Consider the following 15,149-nt stretch of genomic DNA (forward strand, 5'->3'; position numbering starts at 1 on the left):
TAATTTCAGTTCCACCGTACCACTTGTGGGTGCCTAGGTGGACGCCAACTTCTGAGGGTCCCACAGCAGAAACACTATGCTAGAATTATTCGTTGAACGAGGAGAAATAAAAAACTCATTCACATAGGACTTCGTGATGATCTTCGTTTTGCTTTTTCTTTTAGGCGGAGTCTTCTTCGAGTGCACCACAGATAATGAATGTGGTGGTGATGGAGGAGTTTGTGACGTTGCAATAAATGGGAAAAGATACTGTTCCAAGTGCGCAGGTAGCGATGCGGGAGCACGAGTGCCCATCAATGGAAAATGCAGACTGCTGAGCCTCTCACGGAGCATATGCACAGTGCCCACGGGCAATAACCCTAATCCAGGCACGTGTACGGGCTGCATCCGTGACTTCCTCTTCTACAGGGGCGGGTGCTACCGCACGGCATCCCTGATCAACGCCATATGCAAGGAGAAGCACATCGTCGAGGAGGGGATGTACTGCGGGGCGTGCGCCATAGAGGGCGACGTCCCGATCGACGGGGTGTGCGTATCAGCAAGCACAGATAGCTCTGGAAACACGTGCGACAAGGGCGTGTGCACGACATGCGCAAGCGGATACTTCTTCCACTACGGGTCATGCTACAAATTCGGAGGATCTCCAGGCAGCACTGTGTGTCCTAAGCCAACTAGCACTACTGGCTCTGTCTGTGATTCTTGCGGGTCGAAGTTCGTCAAGAACCCCAGTGCGAGCCCATCTGCCACCTCCTGCCTCGCGTGCTACGGCCTGGACGGGACCCTCTTCTGCGAGCGCTGCCGGATGAACGTGCTCACGAGCGCAGACGTGAAGCCCACTCTGTGCACACAGTGCAAAATAGGCTACGTGCCCGTGGATGGTCGTTGTGTGTCAACTTACTCTGCCACCTCGGCTCTTGCAGGGTGCTCTACCTATAGCGGTAATGAGAATACAAAGGGACTTTGCGAAACGTGCTCCTCCGGCTACATGCTCTTCTACGGGAGCTGCTACTCTGTCAACGGCCCCCTCGCCCAGGCCATCTGCAAGACCGAGAACCAGATCTACCTTGGGGGAAGGGTCTTCTGCAAGCAGTGCGCCCAGGCAGACCACTACCCCATCAACGGCTTATGCATTGCTGATAAGGGATCACATACGTGCGAGGCGGGTATCTGCACAATATGCGACACCAGCACAACCCCCGTCGACAACTCCAAGGTTTTCCCGTTCTATAACGGCTGCTATGATGCAAACTCTGCAATCGGAAAGCTAATATGCCAGGAGGCGTCTAATGGAGCGTGCTCAACTTGCAATACAAACGAGACATCGAATATAATAGCTAATCCTAATTCTGCAGATGGCCAACCAAAATGTCTTGGATGTTGGGACGAGGCAGCTACTGGGGTGGCCAACTGCGGAGGGTGTGCGACCGGCACAGACGGCGATTCCAAGATCGTCTGCAGCAAGTGCACCGACTCGACGGAACCCAAAGACAACACGTGCCCTCAGGCCCTCCCGCCCACAACGCCTGAAGGATGCGCCGTGCAGGGCTGCCAGGCGTGCTCGAAGGACTCCCCCACGACGTGCGACGCCTGCTTCGAGCCTCTCATCATGAAAGAGGACAAGACGAAGTGCTTCGGGAGTTGCCTGGCGCTGGGCCCGGGCTACTACAACAACTCTGGGATATGCAGCCCATGCATAGAGAACTGTCTCCTTTGTACAGACGGGGCCACGTGCTCCCAGTGCGACGAAGGATATTATCTTGAACTATCGTCTGCTAATTCATCACAAGGTACTTGTAAGAAATGCGCTGCTGGCTGTTCTGCATGTAATGATGGCACTGACACTAGTTGTACAGCGTGCCTTCCTGGGTATTACATTGCAAGTGAGTCAAAAGCAAATAGAGCTGCAAAGTGTGTTCTATGTAACACTACTGAAAGCGACTACACTGGAATTCCAAATTGTATCGCTTGCTTTAGTACCGTAGGAAACAATGGGGCAAAGAATGTTAGGTGCAGTCAGTGCGAAGAAGGATATATTAAAAAACACAATGGATCTCAAGTTGTTTGTGAGCCTCCAACTCCAGAATGTAATGCCGCAATGTGCTCGGTTTGTGTTGAAAATAACCCAGATCGTTGTGAGCACTGCACGACCGGCGCGTACCTCTGCCCGCGGACGGCGGCGTGCACGAAGGACTGCGCCAGCTGCGGGGGCTCGATGTACCCCGACGAGGACCTCGGGGAGTGCCAGCCGTGCGACATCGCGAACTGCCGGGTCTGCGCGACGGGGCTCAAGTGCGAGAGCTGCGCGGAGAGCGCCGTCCCCATCTCCCCGGACGTCTACCACACGGCGTGCATGGGCTGCAGCGACACCGGGGGCATGGACGGCTGGGTGGGCCTCGCGGGGTGCACGACCTGCGAGCTGACCGACAAGGGCGGCGGGAGCGTCAACTGCCTCGACCCTGGCTACTACCGGCGGGGCGGGCTCGGCGGGGGAGCAATCGCCGCCATCGTCATCGTCGTCCTCCTCGTCCTGGCCGTCGCCGGCTTCCTCGTCTGGTGGTTCGTCTTCAGGAGGGGCGGCCGGCCCAAGCGCGGGGCGAAGTACACATCGCTCATGCGGGGCGAGTCCTACGACTACCGCCAGTCTCTAATATGATTCCCCAGTAAACGGAGCTATCGCCTGCCGGTGCCTGTCTCTGAACGCGCATATCCCGGAGATGTCGACGGAGCCGAGGAGCCTCCGCACCCGCAAGCGCTCCCCCGGAAAGGGCTCGGTGTCCGCCGTCTTCGAGATCGACACGCTGCACTCTGCGGCATCCGACGCGACGCAGGAGAGGCCGTTGTGGAGCACCACCCGGGAGATCTCGCTGACGTGGACGGACAGCATGGGCCGCAGGATGCACACTCGATGCCTGGCCCTGCTGGCAAAGTCCCTGACCTCGCAGTTGTAGTACCCCCGGAGCCCGAAGAAGGAGGCCCCGTGGACCCCGGTGATCGCCAGGGTCTCCAGGTCGTCCAGCAGGTGGTGGCCGAGGGCCAGGGCGTCGTAGCCGCCGGCGGACACAAAGCTCGCCAGTGTTCCGCGGCGGCAGCGAGAGCAGACGCTGCACGCAGACGCCTTCCTGGCCTCCTGCCCCGATGCATCCAGGCGGGCGATCTTGGCCGAGACGTCCATCCCAACCACCTGCTGCTCGAACGTCATGGCTCCCTCTGCGGCGTCGTCGATCGACAGCGCGCACGGGCAGAGGCTCCGTATCGTGTCCAGGATGAAGCCGGGTATCTTTGGGTCGAAGGTCACAGGGGTCACTTCCAGCGCCCCCAGGTCTCCTAGGCCGATGGGGTCGAGCAATCCTCGTCTGGCCATTAGAGACAAAAGGGAAAGGTGAAGAAGAAGGCAGAGGCTGTCTTTTCCTCCTGAAAAGGCCACAGCTACTCGACGCAGGTTGCGAACGCGCTTTTCTCCAACCATAAAGGCAGCAATAGCGGACAGGACAGAGGTTGATGGACAAAAGGACTTGTGGACCACGTCCCCTTTATCAGTTCTAAAGATAATCTTGACCGAAGCTAACTTATCTTGAATTGACGCCGAGGCAAAATACTCTGGAGAGCAATTGACCCTAAAATCACTGTTTGCCTGCAGCGTATGTCCTCGAAGCAACGCAGCAAAGGCTGAAGTAATATTTCTCAGGGCATGAGGGTTTATCTCTAGACTACTTGTGAGATACGACATAATCTTCAACGAATCACCAGGAGGTTCGGTAAAGCGCTTCCTGGCGGGCTGTGGGACAGTATGAGCTTCACCTGTGCATCCACTGATAAAAGAATCGAAATCCGGAGCGCATTGGAGCGAGTCAAGCTGGGTATCAGCTATGTAGAGGTACACATACATGATGCTATTTCGTGATGGCCCAGCCACGGTCGTTGCTGAAAACATTTCTAGGAACCAGTTTCTTCCCAACGTACTGTTTCTTGACCAATCTACCTCGAGGAAAAGCTTCTTATCTGGAAAGCAGGTAGAAAGCTCTTCGAGATCAGAGCAAGTCGTTAGCCCAAACGCTTGGCTAAGGCGATTTGTTATCTCCAGTGACCCGATGAGGCAGAGAGGAAAGAGTCCTCTTATCTTTCTCGCTGTGTGATAAAGAAGTACTACGGCGAAGGCATAGTCGCGAATGGCTTTGTCGTCAGACAAGGGCTTGAGGAAATAAAAGACGGCCTTCTCCAGGACAGCTGTATCATAGAGGATGTAAAGAGCCTGCTGAACGTGGCCGAGAGCGCTTTTCGGGGGTCTAAGAGAACGCTCGTGCATAGAGGGTGTTAAATTTTGAAAAGATTCGCCATCTCCAGCAATAGCGGCAACAGTGGTTCGAGGTGTGAAGCACCTTTATTACTCTGCAATCTGGAGTGCAGGCTTTCGTACAATGCACTTGTCTGAGGCTGTTTTTTAACGGCTTCTGGAAGAAGGGAATATGCCTTAAAAGCAAGGCTGTCCTCTGGGATTGCTGGTGGAGAAGCCTGGACTTGTGGTGTCACAAGTGTCGCCTCCACTTGCTCGGTTTTTGGTGTCTGTTGATCAGCTGTGCAACTATCTATAAGTCCACCTGAAACACTAGCTCTGAGCTCCTCAACCAGACGTGGAGCATCTGGAGTCCCAAGTGCCATCAGTATGGATTCTGAAAGCCCAACGTCACACTGAGGTGATTGTAAAAAGCGCCCTGGATACGCGGCCCGGGGATCAGCCAGTCCCGAAATGGCAGAAACGGTAAGCCTATCGCGAATGCCTGTGTGCCCTCTCTCGTTACCTGCAGGCATTCCAGATGTGGAGAGGCCCAAGTTCACGTTCACTCCAACGCTTCCAGCTAGGGAGCGAGTGAAGGCGTACTTGGAATGTGATAAGCTCTGGCCGGTATCGATGCCCGTGACTGTCTGAGATGCTGAGGTGACCGATGCAATTGTGTCCTCCAGAAGGCTCAGATTCCCCATAGACGCTTGCGAGAGGTCAAGGCCCCCGGAGTCCTCCTTGTCTAGAACAACGGTGATGTCACCATGTGTATTCTTCATGATCATTGGCTTGTATGCCAAGACGATGTTGACCGTGTTCTCAGTAGCAGGCGGCTGTGCAGCCTCCGGGGCTGCGTGAAGAATGCTTACACGGGTGCTTCGAGCAAGAGAGTTCGGGTGTCCGATGGCCGTAAAGATATTAGTCTCAATAAATCCTAGATTGCGTACTTCGTCACGCACAAGCTTGTGCACCTCGAATATGCTGACACGGTCCTTGGGGCGCTGGACAAGACACAGGGAAATAATGTTCTTGAGTGCGTCTGAATACTTGACACGCTTGTCCTGAAAGCTGAACTCTGCGCGATAGTTATAGCGAAGATCGTTGTCTGGAAATGGCAACCGTCTATACATCAGTCGATACAGCAATATTCCGAAGGCAAAGACATCAACAGCAGTGCCCAGGGGAAATTCAGGGTCGATCTTGATCTGCTCGGGGGCCCGGAAGCACGGGGTTGTCTTCAGCTCCAAGGACCTCATCAAATCCTTCATCCCCTGCTCATTGTTCTTCATTAGATCTTGAAGCCTCTCGGAATCGTAAGACTCTGTGGTGCAGGATCCAAAGTCACAAAGCCTAAGAAGCTCTGGAAACTTGGTTGTGCAGCCATTATTGGCCAGTATATCGTCCAAATCATATGGCTCCAAGATCAGAATATTTTCTAACTTGAGGTCTCGATGTGAGCACCCCTTGCTGTGCAGACAGAGAATAGCAAGGGTGATGTTGTATGCAAACCTCCATATGAGTGGTTCTGGAAGAAAGACCTTGCGCTCTGAACATTTAATAAGGAGTTTGACGCAGTTCCCGCCCGAGCAATATTCAAGCAGTAGGCGGATAGTGGTGCAAGGAAGCCTTTTCATGCTATGCTTTCCCCCGTCCTGGACTCCATGTCCCACACCGGGGACGGGGAGCGCGGAGGATGACAGCTTTAGTTCACGTTCCTGGGGCGCAAATTGTGATGATGTGATACTTGATGCTAGATAGGACTGGGAACTGTGCATGCCATTTACGGTTAAATACTCATCAAAACACGCAAAATCTGCAGGGATATAAGTATCATCTAGAAGTAATCCGTGGAATCTAACAACACACTTTTCGTTGTTGAATCGGAGATGGAAGTAGATCTCTGTTATTGCATCATCATAAACCTTCAGGTCTGACACAGAAAGATGCTTCAATACATACTGTTCTCCCGCACAGGATGCAGAATAAATGCGTGCAGATCCGCCCCTTGCAATCTCTTGGCCCACAATGATCTCCTTGTCTCCGAAACGCAAAATGCTATCCATTCAAGAGTTTTGTCAACGAAAATAAAAATGGGCCATCCACTGCTTCTCAAAACAGCCAACCTGGACCCTGTTCCTGAGGATAGACCAGGGACAGAAGCTCCTCCAGCACCTGCCTCTGCGGCCATCACTTTCTCTACTTCATATACAGAATGTTATGATAGCAGACTTTTCGTTGAGGCAAACGGACAAAAAGTCAACGTATACACTAAGGGGGTTTTTGATGACGTGCCTCTAATTTTCTTCGTCCACGGGGCAGGCTTTTCTGGTCTTTCCTTTGGGCCTCTAGTTAAGCGTGTGCACACAGAAGGATTCTGTGCAGCCCTGGATTTGCGCGGCCACGGTCTTACGGTCAATGAGGATGGTACTACTGCACTAGGAGATAGCATGACAATCGAGAATTTTGTAGCTGACTGTAAAGCAGTTTTGGACCATCTTTTCACACATATGTACAAGCCTGCAAATGAAAATGCCCAGAAAAAGTCTATTCTGCTGTGTGGTCACTCTCTTGGCGGGAGTATCGTTGCGCGGCTTGCAGTTGAGCTCCAGGAGTCCTATGACATCCAGCTCTGCTGCCTGATTGATATCAATGAGACGGTGGCAATAGGTGCAATTCCCAACATGATGTCTGTTTTGAGGAAGAAGCCGCTTGCATTCTCCTCTGAGGAGGCCCTGGTGAGTTGGCTACTGTCGTCCCACACACTCTACAGCAGGTCTTCTGCGCTTTTCCAGGCTCCTGGGTTGATTCACGGGTCGCAGCATCCAAACTCCGGAAGGGTCATTGCAGATCTGATCAACTCCGACGATAACTGGCGGGACTGGTTCATCGGATTGAATGACAACTTTCTTGGCAAATACCCTGGCTACAAGCTGCTCTTTATAGGTGGAATGGAGAAGCTTGACAAAGAGACGGAAATAGCGCATATGCAGGGCAAGCTTTCGATTGAGGTGGTACCCAACAGTGGTCACAATCTCCATGAAGATGACCCCAATACCGTGGCCTTTTACTTCATCAAGTACTTACGCCGAATGCATCTCTCGAAGAAGCTGATTCACAAACCCTTCGACTTCAAGAAGAAAGACCCCGATGAGGATCCAATTCCCCTGGAAGAAATCAAGCGTCTCTACGGCAGTGGGCAATGAGCAGAGGTAAACTTAAGCAATGCACATAGTTTAAAGGAATTTACAATCGAAGGAAATTACTTAAGCTCTAAAGGAGTTGCATGCTCGCGCATCCTCCTCTCGTCGTGGGCCCACACACGAGCGATGGGCCTTGTCGACTTCAGGTTAACCTCTCTAAGCATGAAGTAGGTGTATGTTTCGTGCAATGCACGCGAAACGTTTGCCATGTGCTTAACCGTCAGTCCGTACTTGTTATAAAAGCCAATATTCGCGAGCTTTGAATTTTCTAAATACAGATAAGCCTTGCAAAGATCTGTCACCGCACATGCCCAGTCCATGAGGTAGCCACCAAGCCCGTAGCCTTTGAATGCGACAGATGCTGCAATCCAACAGATGTAGAAGTGGTTCTCAAGACTGCCGCAGTGGAGGCTGTGCATTTTTTCTCCCGCTGAAAGACAACCAAGGTTTTTGGTAGAAATGCCCGCCGACGTGTATATCTTAACGAGATTTGCCGTGTTTCCCCAATATCCAGACTCTTGGCCCGGTGGATTGCCGATCATGCAGGCTGAAAAGGAATCATAGTCTACTTGATTGGGATATTGCTCTGCAACCTCAGACCTCGCCATCTGCAGCACCTGGCGGCCCTTGTTGTCACAACTCACAGTAGCAACGCAGAGACCGCGGTAGGAAGACACTGAGAACAGGTATCTAGTCAAATCGAAGAGCAGCGGAGCCAGGTGCTGGCTCTGGGGTTGAATAACTATTTTCAACGGGTCATCGAGGAACGCGCGGCTCAGCATAGTCGCCCCCATGTTGAACTCTAATGGACGGTCCACCTGGAGCATGCGGTGGAGACTTCCGAACTTGTCGAGAGTGGGGGCGATTGTGGCGCAGCGTGGATTGTTTATCAAAATGAGATCTTCTATATCCTCATATAGATTGAGGAGTAGGTTTTCGGGCCACAGGACATAGCCCGTGTGTGTAGGATGGCTGTTGATTTTAGTAAACCCTATCCCCTTGAGGTGCCGCTTGAAACTCGGACTGACAGCAAGTTCGTGGGCAAAAAGAGGAACGCCCTTCAGACAGGCCTGGAGAAGCGGTTGGTAAAGAAGGGCGTAGACCTTGCTCACTTCCATGTCTGCCTCGCTACATGCCAGGAAGGTGATGACCAGGTAGTCAGAGTACTCGACTCCTGTAACCTTTGAGATCAAGGGTACTACGTCGGATTTGAAGGGGTAGACCAGGTTGATATTGGCGTCCTTGAGCTCTCCTGTGAGCTTGACCTGAGAGCGAAGGTAAGTTGGCAGGTACAGACAGGCGCCCTCGATATGGGTGGTGTTGACACTAAGGTGAAAAGACTCGGTGGGAGGAAGAGAGTGGGAGCCCACGAGAACGGTGCGGTGGAAAGACGATTGGCAAAGCAGATAGTAGATTGACTTGGTGTAGTCCAAAACCCGCGGCCTGTTGCTTGCCACGAGGTTATTTACCATTCTTCGGATGTTCTTCTCGTATATCTTCTCGGGTAATAGCGTTGCAAACATGGTTACCACGGACTGTTAAAAAGCGGTTTGTATATTTCACTGGATATGGCATATCGGAAATTGCGCCACATTCAGCTAAAAGTGTCTCAAAAAATCCGCAGTCAAGTGCTTTCTTGCATTTTTATTCATCTGGAACGGCGAGCAACGAAAAAACAGGATGGCCGGGAAGAAGGAGAAGTACTCTGTAAAGGCAATCATTGGGATCGTCGGCATGCTTGTTTTCGGCACGGGCACGATGGTCAGCTCGAAGCTCATGCTCGATACAAGCGCTTGCCCCATTTACTATGAGTGGGAATACGGCAAGGACTACGAGCCCTGGGCCCACGGGGAGTGCCCTCCAGAGGTTGTCAAGAAATTCGAGAAGCCCTGGTTCCAGACTGCGTGCATGTTCATGGCCATGCTTGTCTGTATTATTGCGCATGGGATCATCGAGGCAGTGTCCCACACGAAGGCAAAGAAGAAGGCCGCTAGCCTGGCCGTGAAGAGTGCTGTCAGTGAGGGCAATGACACCGAGACGCACAGCGTTACGCAGCCGGCAGAAGCCGCGGCCAAGTCCAAGTTCAGAACCTGGCAGTATTGGAAGCCCTACGTTCTCATTGCAGTCCCTTCGATCTTCGATATGGTCGCCACCTCTGTCATGACCATGGGGCTGGTCTACATCGATGTTTCTGTCATGCAGATGCTTCGAGGGACGATGGTCGTCTTCGCTACGATCATGAACATCCTCTTTCTTCGTAGAAGAGTCCGACTCTACCAGTGGATTGCCATCATTGGGACTGTCTCCGCGTGCGCACTTGTCGGAGCCTCCTGCATCCTCGGCTCCATGGGGTCAACCACCGCGAAGCCGTGGAACCTACAGATCTTCGGGTGCTTCCTTGTCGTTATTTCGCAGCTCATTCAGTCTGGTCAGATAGTCGCTGAAGACTTCCTCCTCAGCGACGTTGACGCAGCCCCGCTCCAAGTTGTTGGGATGGAGGGCTTCTGGGGTCTGCTCATCACGGTCTTCATCGTTTCTCCCTTGCTCATGTGGGGTGTTTCTGGCCCTGATCACGGAGCTAACGAGGATTTTGTTGACACCTTCTACATGGTTGCCGACAATCCGCTCATCCTTGTGTTTGTCTTAATTTATTTTGTGTCTATCTTGTTCCTCAACTGGGCAGGGATGACAGTCACCGCAGAGACGTCTTCAGTTGTCCGCACTATCTTTGAAGCCATCAGAACGGCTGCCATCTGGGTCACCGACCTCCTGATTTACTACCTCTTTGCCCCGAACTCTGTCTACGGAGAGTCCTGGACGACGTATAGCTGGATGCAACTGGCTGGTTTCCTCCTCTTGATCTACTCCTCTCAGGTGTATAACGGCTATTGTAAGTATCCCAAGATTTTCCGTTACAAGTTCGACGACGATGGAAGATGCAAGGGTGTTTTCGCTTGCTGTCCGAAGATCTTAGCAAAGAGCGACGAAAAGTTTGCTGCTGAGCAGAAGAAGGAGCAGGAGAAGGCCGCAGTCCTGGCTGCGCCCACCAAGCAGACTCACCCAGAGCCTGATCTGGACGGGAGCACAGACAGTGTGTAAATCTGCTATTCTATAATTTACTAGGGCGCACGCATGTACTTTTGTATTGCAGCGGTGATCTCTGCACGCTGGCTCTCAGAATGTATCTTGCTGTTCTGCAGAACCTTCAGCGCAGCCTCTCCATATGTCTGCGCCTCATAGGCCGCTAATGCACTAACGCACTTGGCATTTCCGCTGGCCACGGCAAACGATAGGCCCGTCCACGGCTCTCCTGTCACGGGGCAATGTCTAACAACCACTCCTGTTTCTTTCTCGGCCAAAAGAGCAGCACACTCCTGGAAGCCACGCTCGCATGCAATCATCAGCGCGGTGAAGCCATTGGAATCAATCATGCTGTGCTCGTATGGGATGAGCTCCCGTACAACCGCCACTTGGTTTTCCCTTGTTGCAATCATCAAAGCCGTTGTCCCAAATCTCGTTTGCATCCGCCCCTCACAGGAAAGAAGGAATCGCACCACCTGCAAATGGCCACAAAAGGCGGCCGCCATAAGCGCTGTCTTCCCGATATTGTCCTTCAGCTTCTTCTCTAGATTGACAAGGAGCTTCACGCAGTCAATACTTCCGTTCATTGCTGCGATCATCATAGCGGTTGCTGGGGCCATCTTCCAGTAGCTTATTTCGTAAGAAGTGCAGACTTGACCGTATTCCTGCTCCATGAGTAGAGATGCAATGGCAGCGTTGTTTCTTTCGCAAGCGATCATTAGAGCCGTTTGCTTTAATCTGTTGACGAGTCCTGCCTGCGAAGTGGCGAGCTCTGCAGCTCGTTCGTTGTTTCCGTCGATGATTGCCTGCATTAGCTCGCTATTCTTGTTGATATTCCTTGCCGATTTACGCCTTTCTTCGGGACCTGAAATTTTCTGCACAGTAGTAGCACTGGGTAAAACAGAGGAAGACGACCCTTCTTGATGATGCACACCTGTGCTCGGATGATTACTGACTGTGCGCAAGTGATGCTGCTCAATAGACGCGAATGCATTTGCCGAATTAGGGGTCGATTCCACAAGTGTGCTGTATTGGCTACTGGGCAGCTCTTTTTGAGAGTCAGTAGGCCGCAAGTGTACAGCGTGAGGAGTACCTTCTGCATCAGGTTGCCCAATCGGCGAACCGGGAGAATTAATAGTGAGGTTACTTATATTTTCAGGCAGTAAGCTTGCGTTGGCACTGGGTGCATTACTAGAGTGGTTGCTAGGTCCTGGAATAGATACCACAGACGGCTTATTCGAGGAGAGTGATGTCGAATACTGCCGAGTGACAGTGTCGGCCAACACGTGTCTTTGTTTCGCGACGTCAGGCAGCGTGGGCTCGAGCCTATGTTGCATCCCATAAAGGCTGCGACGAGTTGGCATTGGGGCTGGGACAGGACATTCTGACGAATCCTGAACATTTTGAATGGACACAACATTGTAATTATTTGCTGATCCGCGCGTAGTAGCGTGCCCACTGTTGTGGCGACTACTTGCTCCACTTGTACTATTACGTGCGCTAGATGCCTTCGAAGATTTATCGTTAGATTTAGATGTAAAGGAAATAGACTGATAGCTATTCTCTGAGGCTGTCATATCAGATTCATAGAGTGCCATATTATCTTTATCAGGAAGCTTCTGCACGACTTGAGCACGAGAATGAGTATCTCTCCTGACATCCTCACGAAAATCGGCGTCAGGAGCAGGGGGAACATAGTCGTCTTGGTCGCTTTGCTCTTCCTCTAAAGCATTCTGTTCGTCACAACGTCTAGCCACATCCCACGAAGCAGCTTCTTGATTGAATAGCTCTTGAAGCATGCTCACGATATCTGTGTAGCCTCTGTTCGCAGCTATCGTTAGTGGTGTCATCCCATTGATATTTGAAGAATAGTACTGATCCTTGAAACAATATGCTGCAACAATGTCCCCTTGATCACAGGCTTGCATAAGCTCCGTGTACTTCTCTGAGTCTGCTTGCACAGCCTCTCGAGTGTCTGGAGAACCGCAATATTGCATTATGGATACCCCTTCCTTCGGGATTAGAATCTCTGCAATAGCATAATTGTGGCATCTGATGGCTACTTCAATGGCCATCAGTCCGTTTGCGTTGACAAACCCGCCTTCAAAGGCAACAAGGACCTGGGCGACCGCAGGGTTGTCCATAACCTCCGCTACCTGCATCAAGCACGTGTAATCGTCATTATCTGTGATGTTGCACTCGTGAGGGAGAATCACGTTTGCGGCCTCCATGCTGTTCTTTTCGACGGCTAGCATGAGGGCTGTCCGGCCGTCCTTAGTCTTTATGCCAGCCTCTTTACTTACCAGGACGAACGCGGCCTCTGCCTGGTTGTGCACAGCTGCAATATGCAGGGCGGTGTAGCCACCCTCGTCCAGCAAAGTGCCCTCAGTATCCAGTAGCATCGCTGCGCTCTGAGGCTGGTTACACCGTGCAGCTAACATGAGCGCGGTCCGTCCTCCCAGTGAACGCATACCAGCTTCCTCAGCAATGAGTTTCTGGATGATATCAAGATTGCTTACTCTTGACGCTATCATGAGAGCAGTGATTCCAACAGTGTCGCTGTATCTGGATTCATAAGGAATAAGCGCGTTTGCGGCAGCGGTGAACCCCTCTTCGATTGCGTACATAAGAGCGGTTTTTCCGACAATGTTCTGAAGTCCAGCCTGTTCTGGGATAAGGGATAGAACCGCCTCTATGTCATTGGCCAAAACAGCATTCATGAGCTCGCTATTGGAGCGTAGGATTTCGTCGTCAGTGTATGACTGGAATAAGTCATCATTAGCGTCATCTAAAGAGCGCTCTACATTATTTAGAACACCTACTCCAGTGTAAGTCTCAGATTGAGGGGTTTCAAAACGAAATGAATCGCTTACCAGAGGGTAAGATTGCTCCATTGCTGATGAATTATCATAAGAGTTGCCTGGCATGCCTCTTGCATCAGTGATACTGGCGTGCTTTTGATGACCAGTATCGGGAGGAGGTATGCTAGAAAGTAAAACACTATCTACTTGTGTGTCTACAAATGCAGAAAAAGCGCTATCGCCGACCTGTGGGAGACTAGGGTTGTCCATAATCTCTTGTTGTGCCAAGTATACATGCGTGTCAGCGAAGTTCTGACTGTCAAGGTGGTGGTCTCCTGTACCGACGGTTGGCGAGAGCATGTATCTTTGGTTATGAACAACTGTATTGGGAAGCATAGTTCCCTGGAGGACTCCTGCATTGAATCCATCGCTGTCTCCAAAATTGGAAAAATTAGCATTATAGTCGTCTGTGCCTGTGCCTGGTTCGTTAACTCGTAGATTGATAGAATCATCGGGGATGTTCCTGGGGACCTTCTCAAAGTCTTGCGAGTATAGTGTCTCCTCATCAATCCGTTGAAGCACAGGAGGCTCGCGTGGACGAGAAATTGTTCGGCGATCTGCTGGGGTAGCCGATCGAGAAATCGGAAGCGATTTCATCACTTGGAGCTGGCGGCGAAGGCATTCTATTTCCTCGCTATTGTGCTGGAGCTTTCTAAAGAGTAGTTCTATGACATTTTCCCTCATTACCTCAGGGCCTGAGGGGACGGAATGCTTTCCATAGTCGTCCCTGTCGTAATGTGAGGGCCTCACTGAAGTGAAGCTTGCATTGTAGGCCGCATATACAGGCTCAGTCGCAGTATCTAGTGGCGGATGAGGGTTGACTCGTACACTTGCTGAGACAGATCTGGGGAGCAAACCAGTTAAGCAACTGGCCCGGCTTGCTGAGGCTTTAATGTTGGCCGATGAGACAGTAGGATCCACCCCTGGGGTGTGTGCCGATGAGGAGCTGGCACCAATAAACTCCGGGATATACTCCGAGATGACGTTGGGAGGAGAAGCATCTGCCCGTCTTCCAACAGAACTGCCTTTTGATAACCTTGCCCTCTCAGGCTTTGGCTTGGATGATCGGTCGCGAAGCTCAATAAGACGCTCTGCCAGCAAGTCGTTATGCAAGCTCCGAGATATCATAATCGCCTGATTCAAACAGTTCTCCTTCACTTGGGGAAGCCCAACCAGATAATTGACTATCGCACTATGACCGGACTGGATGGCGTAGTCCAGCGCTGACCGATTAAACGCGTCTCTGTGTGCTGGGTTATTGTCCTTGAGAATATGGACGCACTTTAGATGACCGGCCTGTGCAGCGAGGATGAGCGGGGTCCTTTTGTTCTGCAAACTTAATTTCGCTTCGCGAGCGTAAAGAAGCTCACAAGCTGCGGCATTTCCCATTGTGGCAGCAATAGACAGTGCTGTAGAGCCATCCCGCGAAATGACCCCGGCCTCGTGGTCCAGAAGAAGCTGAACGAGATGCTTGTCAAAGAGGCGTACAGATTGCATTAGCGCCGTTTCCCCGAGGTCATTGTAGCTTCTGGCATTATTTTGGAGAAGAAAGCGCACCATCTTAGTGTCTCCCTTCTCTACGGCGTCAAACCACGCCTTGCTACTCGTCATCATCAGAGATTCTAGCTCGTTTTACATAAATTTGCAACCATTAGTGTTATTACGCAATGATGACTTGAACGTAAATGAAGGTAAAAAGTGCACTTAAACTTAGCACTACAAATTCGCGAC

General features: G+C 51.6%; 7 protein-coding genes across 7 annotated transcripts; 3 read left to right on the plus strand and 4 right to left on the minus strand.

The window, feature by feature from the left end:
- Nucleotides 1-136: 136 nt before the first annotated feature.
- On the plus strand, nucleotides 137-2,653 carry GL50803_00103943 (High cysteine membrane protein Group 3; the record flags this gene model as incomplete). The annotated part of the gene is made up of 1 exon (XM_001708281.2): nucleotides 137-2,653. One exon carries the CDS (start codon nucleotides 137-139, stop codon nucleotides 2,651-2,653), a length of 2,517 nt encoding a protein of 838 aa, XP_001708333.2.
- On the minus strand, nucleotides 2,645-4,303 carry GL50803_00115232 (PP-loop family protein; the record flags this gene model as incomplete). Its single annotated transcript, XM_001708280.1, has 1 exon — nucleotides 2,645-4,303. The coding sequence occupies one exon, from the start codon at nucleotides 4,301-4,303 to the stop codon at nucleotides 2,645-2,647; it is 1,659 nt and encodes a 552-aa protein (XP_001708332.1).
- An 8-nt stretch (nucleotides 4,304-4,311) lies between these two features.
- On the minus strand, nucleotides 4,312-6,339 carry GL50803_002538 (Kinase, NAK; the record flags this gene model as incomplete). Its single annotated transcript, XM_001708279.1, has 1 exon — nucleotides 4,312-6,339. One exon carries the CDS (start codon nucleotides 6,337-6,339, stop codon nucleotides 4,312-4,314), a length of 2,028 nt encoding a protein of 675 aa, XP_001708331.1.
- A 27-nt stretch (nucleotides 6,340-6,366) lies between these two features.
- On the plus strand, nucleotides 6,367-7,479 carry GL50803_0016180 (Protein phosphatase methylesterase-1; the record flags this gene model as incomplete). Its single annotated transcript, XM_001708278.2, has 1 exon — nucleotides 6,367-7,479. The coding sequence occupies one exon, from the start codon at nucleotides 6,367-6,369 to the stop codon at nucleotides 7,477-7,479; it is 1,113 nt and encodes a 370-aa protein (XP_001708330.2).
- A 56-nt stretch (nucleotides 7,480-7,535) lies between these two features.
- GL50803_0040067 (uncharacterized protein) lies at nucleotides 7,536-8,999 on the minus strand (the record flags this gene model as incomplete). Its single annotated transcript, XM_001708277.1, has 1 exon — nucleotides 7,536-8,999. The coding sequence occupies one exon, from the start codon at nucleotides 8,997-8,999 to the stop codon at nucleotides 7,536-7,538; it is 1,464 nt and encodes a 487-aa protein (XP_001708329.1).
- A 157-nt stretch (nucleotides 9,000-9,156) lies between these two features.
- Nucleotides 9,157-10,575, plus strand: GL50803_0022291 (EamA-like transporter family protein; the record flags this gene model as incomplete). Its single annotated transcript, XM_001708276.1, has 1 exon — nucleotides 9,157-10,575. One exon carries the CDS (start codon nucleotides 9,157-9,159, stop codon nucleotides 10,573-10,575), a length of 1,419 nt encoding a protein of 472 aa, XP_001708328.1.
- Nucleotides 10,576-10,595: 20 nt separating this feature from the next.
- GL50803_003903 (Ankyrin repeat protein 1) lies at nucleotides 10,596-15,029 on the minus strand (the record flags this gene model as incomplete). Its single annotated transcript, XM_001708275.2, has 1 exon — nucleotides 10,596-15,029. One exon carries the CDS (start codon nucleotides 15,027-15,029, stop codon nucleotides 10,596-10,598), a length of 4,434 nt encoding a protein of 1,477 aa, XP_001708327.2.
- Between the last annotated feature and the right edge of the window lie 120 nt (nucleotides 15,030-15,149).

This window comes from Giardia intestinalis, chromosome 4 (genome assembly GCF_000002435.2).
Source record: "Giardia intestinalis strain WB C6 chromosome 4, whole genome shotgun sequence".
Lineage (NCBI taxonomy): Eukaryota > Fornicata > Diplomonadida > Hexamitidae > Giardia > Giardia duodenalis.